At 38.3% G+C, this 17155-nt stretch overlaps 1 protein-coding gene across 1 annotated transcript in view; it reads left to right on the top strand.

Moving 5' to 3' along the window:
- plxdc2b (plexin domain containing 2b) overlaps positions 1-17155 on the top strand; it is a 61955-nt gene that overhangs the window by 38159 nt on the left and 6641 nt on the right. The window contains exons 5-12 of the mRNA XM_081355019.1: positions 172-294; positions 769-887; positions 1560-1659; positions 5005-5100; positions 5416-5497; positions 9438-9498; positions 10620-10773; positions 14790-14828. Coding sequence (XP_081211145.1) covers positions 172-294; positions 769-887; positions 1560-1659; positions 5005-5100; positions 5416-5497; positions 9438-9498; positions 10620-10773; positions 14790-14828 — 774 coding nt within the window. The remainder of the gene's footprint in view (positions 1-171; positions 295-768; positions 888-1559; positions 1660-5004; positions 5101-5415; positions 5498-9437; positions 9499-10619; positions 10774-14789; positions 14829-17155) is intronic.

The raw sequence follows: 17155 nt of genomic DNA on the forward strand, positions 1-17155 counted from the left end.
GAAAAGAGACCCACATGTTCATACATTGGTGCCAAAAACATTTTAGTCATAAACAAAATGAGTGCCTTTATTTTATCTTATCTTATCTTGAAGATCACATTTTAAATGTTTTTGTTGGCATGGATATGAATTCTAATGGTTTGGATTGTGTGTGTTTGTGTGTCTTTTCAGGGTTCATCTATACAGGAGATGTGGTTCACCGAATGTTGACAGCCACACAATATATCGCTCCACTTATGGCAAACTTTGACCCCAGCCTCTCCAGAAACTCAACTGTCATCTATTTTGACAATGGTAAGAGACAGAGGCACTGGACTGTGTGTGTGTGTGTGTGTGTGTGTGTTTGTGTGTGTGTGTGTGTGTGTGTGTGTGTGTGTGTGTGTGTGTGTGTGTGTGTGTGTGTGTGTGTGTGTGTGTGTGTGTGTGTGTGTGTGTGTGTGTGTGTGTGTGTGTGTGTGTGTGTGTGTGTGTGTGTGTGTGTGTTTGTGAGATAATGAGAGACAGAGAGTGCCCTATCCAACAGAAATATATAGTGGAAATATATAATGTTACAGAAATATCCAATATAAATCTGTCACCATCAAAAACATTGTACCTTGATTTGCCATAAATCAAATCTGTCACATTATAGATCAGGTTATCTTTTCAAGATGCTATTGATTACAGAGATCTACAGTCGCAGAAACTGAGCCTGTATTACAAGTAGAGAATATTAATATTAAATATACTATTAAATATTAGTTGAATGTGTTTGTGTGCGCTTTATAGGAACTGCTTTGGTTGTCCAGTGGGATCACGTCCATCTCCAGGATTCTTATAATCAAGGAAGTTTCACCTTCCAGGCCACATTACACAGCGATGGGCGAATTGTCTTTGCTTACAAAGAGGTCTGATATATATTTTTTAATTTCATCCTCTATATGTCTTTCATCCTGTTTTCTATTTGTCTCTCTCACTGTGTGACTTGGCTCTTCTGTGATTAGTTCCTGTTCCATCAGAGTTTGTGTGATTGTGTCACTTTTCAATTTGCCACTTACAAACATGGTCAGGTACCGTGTAATGTCAAAGTGAATTGTAACCGATATGGTTAAAACTTTCCAGTTTTAGTACAGATCATGTGCAGTCAAATGTGACATAGTACTTGAGATACATGAATCACCTTTAGTCATTAATTAAATAATATTTAAAATGGACTATTTATATTATATAGGCTACATGTATATTTGTAATTGTATGTAGAATAATAATAATTGTATGTGTAATCATTTTATGAATAAAGATTAAAATTTGTATGACTGAAATATATATAGAAATATTGTGACTATAGGCCATTGCCTATAGTCAAAAGGCACTGGAAATGCTGTTGGGATTTATTTGATTATTGCAAAGCTCATTCAGCCCGCAAACCTCCTAACTAAATTAGGCCTCTCCCTCTCTCCATTTCTGCTCTACTCAGTCCATTTCTTTCTTTCTTTCTTTCTTTCTTTCTTTCTAGCTGTCAAAATACACCTCCTCATGTCGATGATTGATGAGATACATAACATGTGCTTTTATTTCAGGTCCCAATGCAGATAGCAAAGATCAGTTCTGTCAATCATCCAGTGAAAATTGGGCTTTCTGATGCCTTTGTGGTGGTCCATAAGATTCAGCAGATCCCCAGTGAGTGAACGTGATGCATTCGTCATAACACCAGTAAACCATCTACAGTCTGTATGACAGGTGCTATTCAGAAAATTGGGAGTATGTTTGTTCTGACAGTCAGTTACCTCTGGGATGATCTCAAAGCTCCAATCTCCTCCCTTCTCAAGCTGTCTGTTTGTTGTCTGGTGTGCCAAGCAAGAAAAGTCTTTGATGTTGTAGTAACAGTGAGCCCAGCAGGACCAAACCCGACTGCGTTGGAGAGACAAATTTAGCAAATAAATATGTCTGGAGTTGGGCAGTGAGCGAGTGTGGAAGAGAACGTGATGAGAGAAGGTGTTTGCTGGCAGGACATCATGAATGGAAGCTCATGATTTTCCACGACAGCTTATTCTTTCCAACCGTATGTGTGTTTGTTTGTGACTGTCTGCTGGGAAAGGGCAGGATTTGCATCATCCTGTCTGTCTATCTGTCTGTTACAATATGAGCGAGAGAGAGAGAGTCAGCTCTGAGGGGAAGGAGAGAGTCTAGAATGAGATGAAGTGATTGAGAATGGTAATAGCCTGCGTTTGTCTCGCCTCTCTTTCTCTAATTAGTGTCTGGAGACTCATCAGGTCACACTGTTCAAGATGCACGCGCACACACATGCATATCTCCGGGCAATATCAGCATGCTAAGGAGTTTTGTGACACCCCTTGGGCAAGAAATGTAATTACCCACAGGAAGAGAAAAACAGCCTTCAATGAACAAACTGCAATCTCCTGTCTTAAAGTTTAACCACTCTTTTATGTATTAATTTACCAACGATGCAGCTTTCCGCAAGGTCAGACAGTTACTTCCGCAGCTGCAGACAGACACACATTCATGTTATCAGAGAAATTTTACCTTACCGTACACATTCAGCCAGAGGCTGACACATGAAAAGCCATATACACACCTACAAACACACATTTTGGTTTTATTCTATTAGAGAGGACATTGTTTTTATACAGAGGTGACCCAAACGCTTAACACAAACCTGTAGGTATCAGTAAAGTTAAAACAAAAAACGGCTTGCATGATTTATGAGTCTTTCAAAAAGCTAGGACCACTAAAAAGGTTTTTGAATTTTGAAGTATAATCAAACCTGTACACACATACACATATAAAAAACGTGCTATATTACCCAGCCTTTTCTCATTGTAATTCAGTTTTCCATTTCACTGCTTTTAGGTAATTCAGCTACCAATCAGGTAGATGATGTTTCACTGATTGCATCAGCATGTGCAGTTATATCCGTACATGCATTTGATCCAGCGTGTGTCAACTTAAACTCAAAGTCTATTACATTAGGCCTACATACTGAAATACCTTCAGATGAAGCACATCAAACTAATGTTGGTTGATCAGCCAATGCATTTTAACTTATGAAAAGTCATGTCATTAAAAACTGAGTATGAGTACTGACTAACCAATGTATAATAGTACACTCATTGCATTTTTAATTCTTTTTTAAGAGTAATAAATGTTAGAGATGCCAAAGATGGGAAACTTTTCAAATAACTTAATTATGTTAGTAAACACACAGCTCTTTTTTTTTTTTTTCGAAATGTACTGTATTTCACTACAGTGAATCATACGTCCCATTAAAAGAGCGTTTGATACCTTTACATGCATTCAGTGCACTCTACTGCCTCATGCAGTTGTCCACTCAAATGTGATTTTGTCCGTCTCTACTGACCACAAACAATTTAGCTTCTTTTATTTTTTTTTTGCCAATGATTCCCATCATTTGATATGAAATGAAACGTCCCCATCTATTTGTAGAATGAAGGTAATTGAGTGAATTCTTGTCTTCTTCAAAGAAAACAGACTAGGACAATTGCACAATTGTGGATGACGTATTGTTTGAAAGAGCATGTGGCTCTAGAGGTATCCACCTCATTTTCAATGCAGAAGCTCAATGGATATAAAAATTCTACACACCCCTATTAAAACAGATGGTTATTTTAATGGAAAGAATTAACCAAATATAAATCATATCAGACCTTTTGCACATTTAATGTAAAAATGACACCCTATACAATGCCTATGAAATGTAACACATTTCAGAAAAAAAACCCCACTTAAAATAACTTCACTGCATAAGTGTGCACTCCCTTCAATAATCGGGTATATGGCTGTACTCTGAGTTAACTAATCTTCAAGCTCATGTGATATGTGAGATATTCAAATAAATATGGGACATCATTTTGGTTACATGTGTAAATTCATGTTCCAGTTATGCTTAATGTTGACAAATTTTCTAGGTTAAATAAATAAACATTACTTACACTATAATAAAAACCAACGACCAACACAAATCTTTTTCTTTCTTTTTTTTACATTACCAATGAAATTGTTCTTTTTATTAAGTATTTTATTAAGTGTTTTTAAATCTAATGTTTTTAAACATCTTTACATTTATTCCAAAATATTAACCATAATAATGCAGTAACAAATTGTGTATATTTTATTTGTAAACTAATGCCTTAATAGTTCTTTTTAATAGTCAACTTATTTTCAGATCTTCAGTCATCAAAGCTCAGTAAACACTGCAGGTGTCACAATGGTCACAGACACAGGATGTATCTAGGCTATTATAATCAAGCTGATTGCTCACTAAAAAAAAACTCACTGATCAAGTCATTTCAAGTTTGATTTGGACATGACAAAGTGGTGATATCTATGTGAGTTGTGTACTTTTTAAATAGTCTTCCATTGTTTATTAATTCAGACCGATTTTCTGATATAGAACGAGCACGAAAAATCTGATATGGGATTATTGTGTGAACAGCACAATAACCAATCATAGTGCAATGGATCCATTGCCTCCTCTCATGTAACTTTTCCCCATTCTTTCTTAATTTTACCCACCAAACCCACAACACACTTTAGGGCATCTGTTAAAACTAAACTGATTTAGGCAAGAGAGATGCTTCCTTCCCTTGTTACTTTAACCTCTGCTGTCACTGTATAAATCACTCCTTTTTCTTAAGTGACACTGTCCAACACATCTTTTAGTAAGATTCGCTTTGATTTATTTGTGTACTGTGGATGATTTTCTCATCCAATTTTTGACAAGGCACAGCTTCCATTGCCTCCTCAGAGGAAACACACCTGCATTGGTAACATCAAGCCGTGTAACGGCTGGCACCTATCCATTAATAATGGCCATGCCCACTCTTACAGTAAAAATGAGGTGGATTAAACAAGTGAAATTACTGTAAATGTGTTCAAGATGGCAATTAAGAGGCAGTGACTCGAGTTGCTTGTGTTACAGTAGTTTCAACAATTCAGATGATTCACATGATTACATAATTGTAATGTGTATTTGTGTGGCTCTAGATGTGCGGAGGAAGACTATCTATGAGTATCACAGAGTGGAGCTGTTAAAGACCAAAATTACCAACAGTACAGCTGTAGAAATGATGCCGCTACCCAGTAAGCCATTGCACACACACACACACACACACACACACACACACACACACACACACACACACACACATAGGCTATATATACACGTATATAATCTTAAACTACCATAACAACATAAATATGAATTACCTCATAGCGAATAGAAACTTATACTGTTGTACTTCTTACCTACAAATTCAGATTTTATATTAGACAGTTGTACTCAACATTTCTCTCAAGTCATATGAAAATCCAGTTCATTGTCCTATTAGCCTTTCACTCTATTCTTGATTGATTCTGCGCTGAAGCATTTTCTATGTCTCTTTTTTTCTTTTGCAGCATGTCTTCAATTCACAAGCTGCACTTCTTGCTTAGCATCACAGATTAACTTCAACTGCAGCTGGTGTCACCGGCTCAATAGGTAAGAAAACAAACCGCTCTTCATTCGTCTCTCTTTCCATTATCCCAACTTCATTTTACTGGAATTAAAGTTCTCAGACCGCTTGCCTTGAGGTGGTGCAGTGAACGAGGGAAGTAATTTCTGTCAGCAGTTGCTGAAACAGAAGCACTCTCAACACAGACATTCTCAGGATGTGTGGAGATAATTCACCACTTCTAATTTAACAGTCACGATGTTACAAGATTGCCTTTGTATATAAAAATGGCCTAAAAATTGAAATGAATTGAAAACATCATGCGTAAACCATTAATGAAATCTCTCTTGCATCTTGCATCTTGCATCGCATTTTCCTAATGTTACTTCCAATGTGGCAGAGAATCTTTCATACCAAGACTTTTTTCCCTTAATGTGAGAAAGAGGGAAAATAAAGTCACATTCCTGCTGATTCATGCCCGGGCTCTCACCTCCCGAACCCAGACAGCTTTTTTCTGTAGATCACATACCAAAGAACAGACGAGACCGAGACAGCTGACCTCCTTCTGCTTTATTTTCCTGGCAATCCTTCCATCGGTATACTCTTTCAATCCCTCACTCTCATTCTCAAGCACATACACACACACACACCCACACACATGCATACACACCCACACACATGCATACACATACTCTGAGGGATTCAGGAATATAATATCCCAGTTGGCTTTTATTGTGAGATTTGGTCTTTGATTGGCAGAGAGAGGAAAAAGGCCAGTTTGCTTGTGTTAGAGGAGTTTAACTTTTTCCCTTTATCAAGTGCATATGTGCTGCACACATTTTTTGAGCTGTAGCATTTCTAGTGCTATTTGTTTTCTATGAATCATTACATACATAATGATGCAAAGCACAAACATGCCTTTCAATGTCTGTGGGAGCTTGGTTTTTCCATCCACTCTAGAAAACCTGCTTCTAAACCAGCTGGATTGTATAATTAAATGGGAACACTGAGCGTTGAATCTTCTCTTGGTAGACAAGGGAGTTCAATTCAGACTTCATCAATATGCATAACCATTTTTGTTTGGCTGAAGGTTATGGAAACAATGCCGAGTTAGAAATTGCTGCGGTAATTAAAGTTTTTTTGGCTTGATGAAGGCTCTCTCTGTGTGTGAGTGAGAGAGAGAGAGAGAGAGAGAGAGAGAGAGAGAGAGAGAGAGAGAGAGAGAGAGAGAGAGAGAGAGAGAGAGAGAGAGAGAGAGAGAGCAGGCTAATGATGCAGTAAATGCAGGTAGCTCAGTTGATTTAAGCTAATAACTGACAGTCTGATCCTCCCAATGCAATTTATCAACAGTTTACCCCTTGTCTTTGGAGAGAGCAGTTGAAGTCAGATGCAGTTGACTAACACACACACACACACACACACACACACACACACACACACACACACATACATACATACTTTGATATCTTTGTTGGGACTCTCTATAGGCGTAAGGGTATTTTTTATCCCCTGACACTAACCCTACCCCTAAACCTACCCATCACAGAACACTTTCTGCATTTTTACATTTACAAAAATACATCATTTAGTATGTTCATTAACCCATTTCCCTCGTGGGGGCCGCTGGCTGCTCCCCATAATGTAGGTAATCTCTGGTTTTACTATCCTTGTAGGGACATTTGGTCCTCACAATGTAATATAATCCTGTGCACACACACACACACACACACACACACACACACACACACACACACACACACACACACACACACACACACACACACAAAACAAGCTGTATCAGAACAGAATAGTGTCAAACTATAGCAGGGTGTTTCACATAATATCTTTCATATTTCAATATTCTGAAGTTATGAAATTACTTTAGCAGATGAGTGTATTAGTAATAATTATGTGCATCAAAAACCTAGATTTGCATACTTGGAAAAGCATCCTTTCACCCTCGAGGTCAGATTATTACTGGATCAGAATAAATTTGAGCTGACTGCATTTACAGCCATTAACATGTAAATGAGATTATGAAAGGCTGGAGAAGTGCTGACGAAGGATGTGGCCGCCGCCATGGGCAACCTCAAATCCAGACAGATATATTTCTCTTTTACTTGTCTTCCTTTCTTGATTCATCAGGGCTTGGGGTAACTGCTTGGGAGAGAAAATGAAAGCAGACATAATGACCATGGCAAAGCTATAAAAGTAAATTACACAAAATCAAATTCGTTTACTAAATAATTAAATCATTTGAAATCTAGTTTGTACATTTTGCACTTGCCAATTCAAAAGCTTTATATTATGTCATTTTTCATGTCACTTTCTCCCTGCACCAATATTAATCTGGCCCGATAAACTGATAATTACTACAAATACTACTAATAAATGTAAGCATCACAACATGAAAATGGACAGTATGAAAATTAATATGCATAGCTTTTTTAAAGATAGCTGTGCACTCATACTACCTTGGATTAATAACTTTTTGTATTGCTCATTAACAAGTTGTTTTGGGTAGAAGTGTAGATGAATGAACGAATGTGAAGGAAATAAAGAAGAAAATTCTGCCACCACAAAAGAGCAACAAAATAACAATGTAAAAATGAAACGCCTCGCAAGGCCAACAAGTTGTATTCATCTTTGGCCCGTAGAGCAGGGATAGACAACTCCGGTCCTGGAGGGCCACTGTCCTGCAGAGTTTAGCTCCAACCCTAATTAAACACACCTGAACAAGGCAATCAGTGTTTTCAGGATTACTAAATAGATACAGGCAGGTGAGTTTTTATCAGGGCTGAAGCTAAACTCTGCAGGACAGTGGCCCTTCAGGACCGGAGTTGTCTATCCCTGCCGTAGAGGCTTATAGAGGCCATAGAGGAGTGTGTGTGTGTGTGTGTGTGTGTGTGTGTGTGCAGAGCTCTGCTTCCTGTTCGTGGGTCATGAAATCTCTAATCCAAAGCTTTCAGTTAGACACACACTGCCTAACCACTGGTCATGGCTCTTCTTTCCAAAGAACACGTCATGTGTTTAAAGCAGTGTCTTGTGTTTATGACTCTCTGACTCTCACCCACTCCTTTACAAGAGCTGAGTTAAAAATGCTGTTGAGACACACGGTTTCCATAGACTGTCGGATTATATTACCTTGTTGGATAGATGAAACTATTTCTTCCATGTTTACTTAATTGTTTTGTCCGTTTATATCAACGCTTGTATAAAATCATTAGTTCTGCAAGCCCAAAAAAGAAGGATTCTTTGATTTTTGTTTACAGTGACAAGCCATGACAAGCAAAATAAAAAACCTCATACAAACACGCACACATAAAATGAACATGGTTTACCATCTGTGACTGGGAAGCAAATGTGTGTTTTCTAACCCTAATATATCAGCAAGAAAGAAGGAGAGAGCTGCTATGAATGTGTATATGGTGAATGGGACTGAACTGAAAAGAGATAATATGTCACAAAAAGATAAATGGAGAATGGAGAATTGCTGAAAGATATGGAGTAAGGGTGACTGTATCTCATCTGGAATGCCAGGCAACCAAAGCCCATTATGCGCCATGTGTTCAAGAAATGTGAAGGCACGGGAGGAGGAAAAGAAATACTAGCTGTACTGCCTATTCCTGACTAGACTCTCTAAGCCAGCATCTATCAGTGATATACTGCTGTAGACAGTCCTCAGTATATTTCACCGTTTTGAATTTCCTGTTCTGGGCCACAGTGAAGTGTGTTTTTAACGGAAGTTTCATGGAGGACTCGTAAATGAAAATTCATGTTTATGATTTGCTCACCCTTTGCTTATTTAAACCTGTAAGAAGTATTTTTCCTGGAACACACACTTAAAGTTTTTCTTAGAAGAGTGAAGACTTTATAGGATTTCCCTGCATTGGCCACCGATGGGATCTATAAAATATGGAGATCATGTTTGCGTGTTTATTGGCTGTCTTTAAAATACTAATGACCTGTTATAATTTTTCACGTCAGGTGTTCCAGCGGCTTTGATCGCCATCGGCAGGACTGGGTGGATAACGGTTGCCCAGATGAGGTTTGTATGTGGATGTGTGTTGGTTTCTAACCTAAATCTCTGTGCCTACATGATAAGGATACCATATGCTCTCTCTCTCTCTCTCTCTCTCTCTCTCTCTCTCTCTCTCTCTTTCTCTTTGTCCTTCTGCCTTTCTAAAATACTGCTTATACAGTGAAGCCCACTAAGTAATTAGTAACGTGTATAAAAATGTGTTTTAAAAAAACCTGTTTTTATTTATTAATTGCACTAAATTGACATGTTAAATTGATAGCCCTAGTTTTTAGATAATAAAATATTGTCCGCAAGGCGCGACGCAAGTGTTTTTTGCTAGTTTCAGCCTGACGCATTTATCATTTTCACGTCCTGCGCCACATTGTTTAAATAGCAAATGCATTTGCACCCATTTGTGCGCCCATGGCCGTGCTGGTCTGAAAACGAGGTGTGTTCAGGCACATTGTTGACGCGTTGCTATTTTGAGGCAACAGAAATAGACTGCGCAGTATTTTATTTTTGTTATTTAAAGGGCACATTAGTAATGTGTACCTATAGGCTATAGGCAGGTGCACAACTCGCTTACACTCTGCTTATTACACACTCAAGGACCCGCAGCAGCACACAAACATGCCAAATATTAAAAATAAAAGGATTACATTGTAAAAGATTATTATTGTGTACATAAAGATATGGTGGGATCCGGCTTGTCCCATAGATGGTCTGCTTGTGCACTTTAACCTTGTGCACAAGCAGATCCGTTTCCTCGAGAAGCGTTCAGTCTTTCCGCTTGCAAATTCCACCATGTAAATAGCGAATCCACCATGGTGCGAGTGCAACTGGCTTTTAAAGGGAATGGGAGATGAGACTCTGATTGGTTTATTGCACGGTACGACCAAAACTAGTAATGGACACCCATTACTAATTAAGAGAATAGGGACAACCCTTTTAGACCATGCGCCTGGCGCGCCAACCCTTTTACCTGTCGTTAAACTAGCAAAAGTGGATTCGAACACGCCCTAAGTGCACTTGAGCCTTGCACTTTAGACCATGCGCTTAGATCGTTAAACCAAATGCAAGCCTGCATCATAACTAAACCATACTTTAGATTTGTCAGATTGATCATTTAACCTGTCTTTCGTTCGCAGACAAAGGATAACACCTGTGACATCATCAACACTACCAATCTCAATCTACTGACCACTGCGTCCACTGATAACATTACCACAAGGAACAGAGGGACTACTGAGTGTCACTCTTCTCAAACCCCATTGCACATGCCGACCAGCATACCAACAGAAGGTACTGTCGTACCTAAACCAACACACATACCACTTAAAGGTGGTATCAGTGATTTCAGGCCCAAAAATATTTTTATCACATTCATCTAATCTTTCCTAACGATCCGCTAGCTGCCCGCCCCATAAGCATGCCGTCAAAAAAAACGCGTCTCTGTAGGCAGCCTAGGCTCTGAGATCTGCACACAAAAACAAATGGTTTAGCCAAACACTCAAAACCAAAACAAAAAGTGTTCCAACCAATCACCGACAGGGGGAGGGTGTTGTGAGGTTTTGAGCCAGCTTTTTCTTCAGCTCTGACTTCGCGTGCAGCCGTGCACGAGCACAAAACCTCACAACACCCTCCCCCTGTCGGTGATTGGTTGGAACACTATTTGTTTTGGTTTTGAGTGTTTGGCTAAACCATTTGTTTTTGTGTGCAGATCTCAGAGCCTAGGCTGCCTACAGAGACGCGTTTTTTTGACGGCATGCTTATGGGGCGGGCAGCTAGCGGATCGTTAGGAAAGATTAGATGAATGTAATAAAAATATTTTTGGGCCTGAAATCACTGATACCACCTTTAAGATTGAAATATGGATCATGAAACTGATGTTACAATCCTCTGACAACAGGAAACCAGCGGGTCAATGATCTAAACCTTTAGTTGCAAGTGACTGCTCATGGTAAGAATGCAGTAGGATAATGTTAAAGGTTCTCTAAGCGATGTCGGGAGACGTTACTTCTTGTTGACATTCGAATTGTTGTCAAACAAAACGGAGGCTGGCTAGACCCTCCCTCCTCCTCATCCCATCTCCTCCCTCCTCCCCTCCCTTCCCTTCCCTTCCGGCATAAAGGAAAGTCAAAATAGTCACTACAAAGATAAGTTTTACTGATACTTCATTCAATGTGTAATATCGCCAAGTTAGATAAATGCTTTTATATATTGCAGAACAGAATACAGAAAAAGAGAAACATTATCTTAAAATCGTTTTGCCACCTGAGGTTATAACTATATGTTAGCTCCCATACAAGGACGCAATGATAGCAAGATAACGTTAGCTTCGCGTTTCCCAGTGAGCATAAACAACGGCGGCGGCGTAACAAATTTAGTCAAAGTTGTCAATAGCCTATATATGAACATTTAAATTCATAACAAACCGTGGGTCAAAACAACCGTTAACTTACACAAATTGTCGCCCTATTGTGAATTTGCTTGATCATTTACAATAGAGATTGATCGCTGCTAGAAACATACATGTTGTATTCACCAAAGTTAACGCTGACTGCATAAATCTAGCTAATTACATGCTTGTGTTGGTTTTGCAAACATGAACGTCAGTTTAGAAAGAAAAGTGGATTTACCTGTTCTGCAAAAACAGAGCAACTGAATGTCGGATAGTAGCTAATCCCTTCTGCCGGCGGAGTTCTCGCCACCTTTCAAAGGTTTTTCCAATGTAAATTCGGGACTTTGCGCGTTCCTTATCCTTGTCCCTCTTGCAAGATGTTCTGTTCATCGGAACGTCGTCTCTTTTGTGTGTCGGCCATAATTCAAACTTCCCTCTTCATGCTTCTCTCTCCTCCACACGCCCTTCATGTGTACGCGCACAACCCCCCAGACCCCACCCTCAAATACTTCTTGCCAGTGATTGGCTGGAGCACTGTTTGCTATGTTTCGTGGTGCGGGTGAGCCCAGTTTGTTTTTGTTGCCGTTTGTGGAGCCTGTGGTGTCTAGAGAGACCGCGTTTTTTTACAGTGTGTTCAGGGGACAGACAGCTAGCGGATAGTGAGGAGATGTTTGCTGTATGTGACAAAAAATGTTTTGGCCTAAAAAACGTGTGACATGACTTAGAGCACCTTTAAGAGGCCACCAATGGGTTCTTCATAAATCAATAGTCACGGAAAAAGAAAGGCTTATTTGTGTTTGAGTCTTGGGAAAATCAATTCCTGGAGAAGAAATGTTCTGTGTTGAAGAACATTTAGAATGTAGCTGAAGGGGTTTACTCATAAATGCCGTTCAATAGATAATCATGCTGTTCATTCTCCTCCAGCGGCACACAAGAATCTCTCTTTAAATAAACACTGTCACTTACAAAGAATATATACCGAGGGTGGACCCTCATCCATATGCCACTTAACTGTTATATAACCTTGACCTCATGCTGTGTGCTTTGTTCTGTTTTTCTTTGTGATAGGCACAAACACATTATCAGACAGTAAACAACACAGCATAAATGATCAATCTCATCTCTGAATTATGAATACACTTATAAATATTTAAAATGTAGAGGAGCAATAGCAGTACCCAAACTTTAGCACAAGAAAAAAAACATTTTAATCACTTTTCCTTCTTGTTTGTCTAGTTCACAAGTCAGATTCTTTCCCCTTCTAATTATTACTCGGGCACTGAGCAGTTCAGCTGTCAATGTAACACGTGACCAAATATGTCCAGGGACAAGTTTCTTGTATGTTTGTACTGAAACAAGCAAAAATACAGTGTGATGCCACAAAGTCACTGCCAATTAGAACATATTTGAGGTTTAATGTACATTTATGAGGAGCGGGACTTTATAGGCTAGTGAGATTTCACTTTGGGTAGAGCTATATAGGAAGCTGTATATAAAAGATGACGTTGGTATTTGATGTTTGTATTTGTTTCTGTCATGTCTTAAAATGAAAGGCAGTCTAGCTCTCTTCGTACAAGTCAGTGGCACTACCGTTCTTTGTTGTTACAGGCAGGGAAAGATCTGGCTACAAAGATTACATTAGTCCCAGGGTTGCCAGGAGTCCACTTAAAGTGATTAAGTACAGTACATGAAACAATCTGTTCATCATTAACAGTTTCTCAGAATGCTCAATAAGACAGTGAGTTATGAGGTCATTGAAAAGGCATAAAACTCTTGTTTACACACTCTTTTCTTCATCCCTCATTCATTACTGAATGTTTTTTTTTAATTAACTGCTCTCTTACATTATTATGACAACAAAATTAAAAAGCTGAGAGATCCATATCGAATAGTCAAGAAATTAAAATGCTGCATTTAAAGTATATTTACTATAAAACTGTGACACTGATGTACACTGTAAAAAGTGGTAACCTGCATTTGTTACCTTAAGGATAGGTCACCCAAAAATAAAAATTCTGTCACCCTCATATTACTCACCCTCATGTCATTCCAAACCTGTATGATAATCTTTTTTTTTTTTTTTTTTTTTTACACAAAATCAGTTCTTTTGAAGAATGTTGGTAACCAAACCACGACTTCTATTGTATGGACCAAAAAAACAATACTTTCTTTTGTGTTCCACAAGCATAGGTTTTGTTGAGTAAATGGTGACCATTTACCATTTAGGTTTTGTTGGCATTACTTAACTTAATGTAAAGTTGATTTGACCTGAATAATGTCTATTATGTTAACAGCATGAATCACATTTTAAGGTTAACATTTTTACATGTTAGGATATAATTTGTCTATTACAATCATCTAGATTTAACTTTCTTCTCTCCATCTCTGACTCTGATCTGTGTGTGAAGTATTGCAGTTAATCAGGTGATGCATGTATGTGAATGAAAAGCTTTGATGACGTTACATGATGTAAATGAGAAGCTTGACTTCTTGCTATAATGCCACTGGCTACAGCAGATACTACAGCAGCATCAGGTCCCTCAGCATCAGCAGTAGTTGTGCTACTTCATTCATTTCGGTTTCAGTTCTCATCAGAATTGCTTAGAGTAGATGTTGACCTGTCTGTCTCAGACAGAATCTTTTCAGATCACCAAAAAGCTTAAGAATCTTGGAGTGGTTTGCTCATTAAAAATGAATTATAAATTTGTAACTTCTCCAATCACAAACATATTCTCCAGTCTCTTTGAAATGATCCTCACACACATGTGCGACCCATTTACAGTTGTTTAGACGCGAGTTTGTTTTAGGGTCTATGATGTTACAATTGAGAGAAACTGTCTAGATGTAAAATTAGCTTTATTTTTCTACAAATGTTTTCTCTCCCCCCTTCTGTCTCTTTTCTCATCTATTTTTATAGACGACACCAAGATTGCTCTACATCTCAAAGACAATGGAGGTAAGATCTTATCGTTGCTGCAGTGTATGTGGTATCAATGTGCGTCTGTGAATCACACAGCAATACGCTGTATCACTCTGATCTCACTTTTCTGATAAATAACATCCATTTTTCCTGCTTATGTACAAATAAGGTCATACTCTGTGTGTGTGTGTGTGTGTGTGTGTGTGTGTGTGGTTCAGGTATATCATACGTTATGGGAACAAAATGTTGGCAACACAAAGAGGTCAATAAAATCTAAAATGCTTGTCCATGTGGGGACCATTTTATGTTCCAGATGAGGAATACATCTTATTCTAAGTGATGAAAATATAAAAATGCTGGAAGTTTTCTGTGATGAGTAGGTTTAGGGTTAGGGGGTGGAATATACAGTATAAAAATCATTATGTCATTGGAATGTGCCCATAAAACATGAAAACCCAACATACTGTATCTCTCTCTCTCTCTCTCTCTCTCTCTCTCTCTCTCTCTCTCTCTCTCTCTCTCTCTCTCTCTCTCTCTCTCTCTCTCTCTCTCTCTCTCTCTCTCTCTCTCTCTCTCTCTCTCTCTCTCTCTCTCACTCTCACTCTCACTCCTTTTTGTCTCTCCTCTTCTGTATTCCCAGCATTCTGTTAGTATGATCCAGGTCATGTGTTTTTAATTTGGAGCAAGCTCAGTATTTCTTTACCAGTCGGAAACGGCAGTCAGGACTTCAACATTTCATCAGTAAAGCTGAAAACAGCACATTCTGCCAATGAAAACATGTAGCCAGAAGAAAGCACTAACCTAATGCAGAATAACATGAATGTTGTTCTTGATTCCTGATTTAAACTAGTTACAAAACTGCAAGTATATTAGCAATAGACTATTCAAGGTGTGTGTGTGTGTGTGTATATATATATATAAAATACAGTACTGTGCAAAAATCTTTGGCACGTTAGTATTTTCACAAAAAAAAAGGTTTTAAACCAGTTATTTATATCTTTTGATGTAGTGTGTCAGTAGGAAATATCAGTTTACATTTCCAAACATTCTTTTTGCCATCAATTGTAATAATCTAGTGAGTTTTGTATGACAACAGCCAGTGTGTTCAGTGTTTCATGACATCATGACTTCTCCAGCCTACCAGATTTTGTATAATCTACAATAGCCAGTCGCTGCACTGTTTACAATATCTTCTGGTACTACAGTCAGTTGTAAATGTATATAATTAAAATAACATGCACCATCATGCTAAAAATATATAATATAATTATATAATAAAATCCCATGGTTAGACTTGTCACTCAAGAACAGCGTTCTCTCTTGGTAATTAACCTTAAGAGGAGACCTCTTGAAATTGTCCTTTTGTGACTGGAGGTGTGCTAATTTTACCATCTCTTTACACTGTAATGAAGGTGAATCTGGAATATTTTCTTAGGAGGAGATTTGGAGCTTGGGGTCTGTGCCAATTAAACTAGTGAAGCCAAGGCTTCGGAAAAATCACATTTGATTTTTAAAACTGATTTCAACAAAATGTCTCCATTAGTACCGCCGGCACTAAAGGAAAATGTCTACATCAGTTTCAGTTTCACTGAAGTCTAAAATGGTATTTGAAGGCATCAGGTAAAGAGTGATGACTGATCCACAAGTGTCACAGCACACTGACTGGTCACAGTTTTCTGTGTTTTGTTTCAGTATGACAGTCATCAAGCCAGGCTGTCTTTGACTGCCAAGCTTCAGTCCCCCTCTTATTGAAAATAAATGACTTCCATTATGCTTAAGTGGGCATGGGCACTTTTGGCTGTAATGAATAACAACAGAAACCCTGCTTCATTATTAGTTCTTCCCTTCTTCCCTGTAATGTCTGTCAGTCATTTTGGCACCCTTTGACTTAAAGACCTGTATAATATTATATTTGGCTTTTCGTGATAGACAAAGTCAGTCATTTATCAGACATTCCTGGACCTAAGAAAATTAGTTCACGTATTGACAAAAGAGATACAGAGCCAAAAAATTACACGAGTCAAAGCATTACATATAAACTGCAAAATTGTTCAGTAAGGAGCAGTATGTGGGTAGGCTACTGTAATGATATAGCAATGCAATGCAATATTAAAATAAAATATAACAATGTAGAATAAAGTTATTGACAGAAAAGAAGAGCAATGACACCCTGTCAAGATACAGTATGTGCAGAGATGTTTTCACTGATCATGGAGCCACAGATATATAAAATGAAAGATAAAGTGGAGTTACAGAAGTTTTTGTCCATAAAAAGAATGTCATTAGGATCCGAAATGGACAAAAAACAGTAGAAACATTATTCAAAATATCTTCCTTTGTAGATTTCATGTAACCTAATGTAG

This window comes from Scardinius erythrophthalmus (genome assembly GCF_964197995.2).
Source record: "Scardinius erythrophthalmus genome assembly, chromosome: 2".
Lineage (NCBI taxonomy): Eukaryota > Metazoa > Chordata > Actinopteri > Cypriniformes > Leuciscidae > Scardinius > Scardinius erythrophthalmus.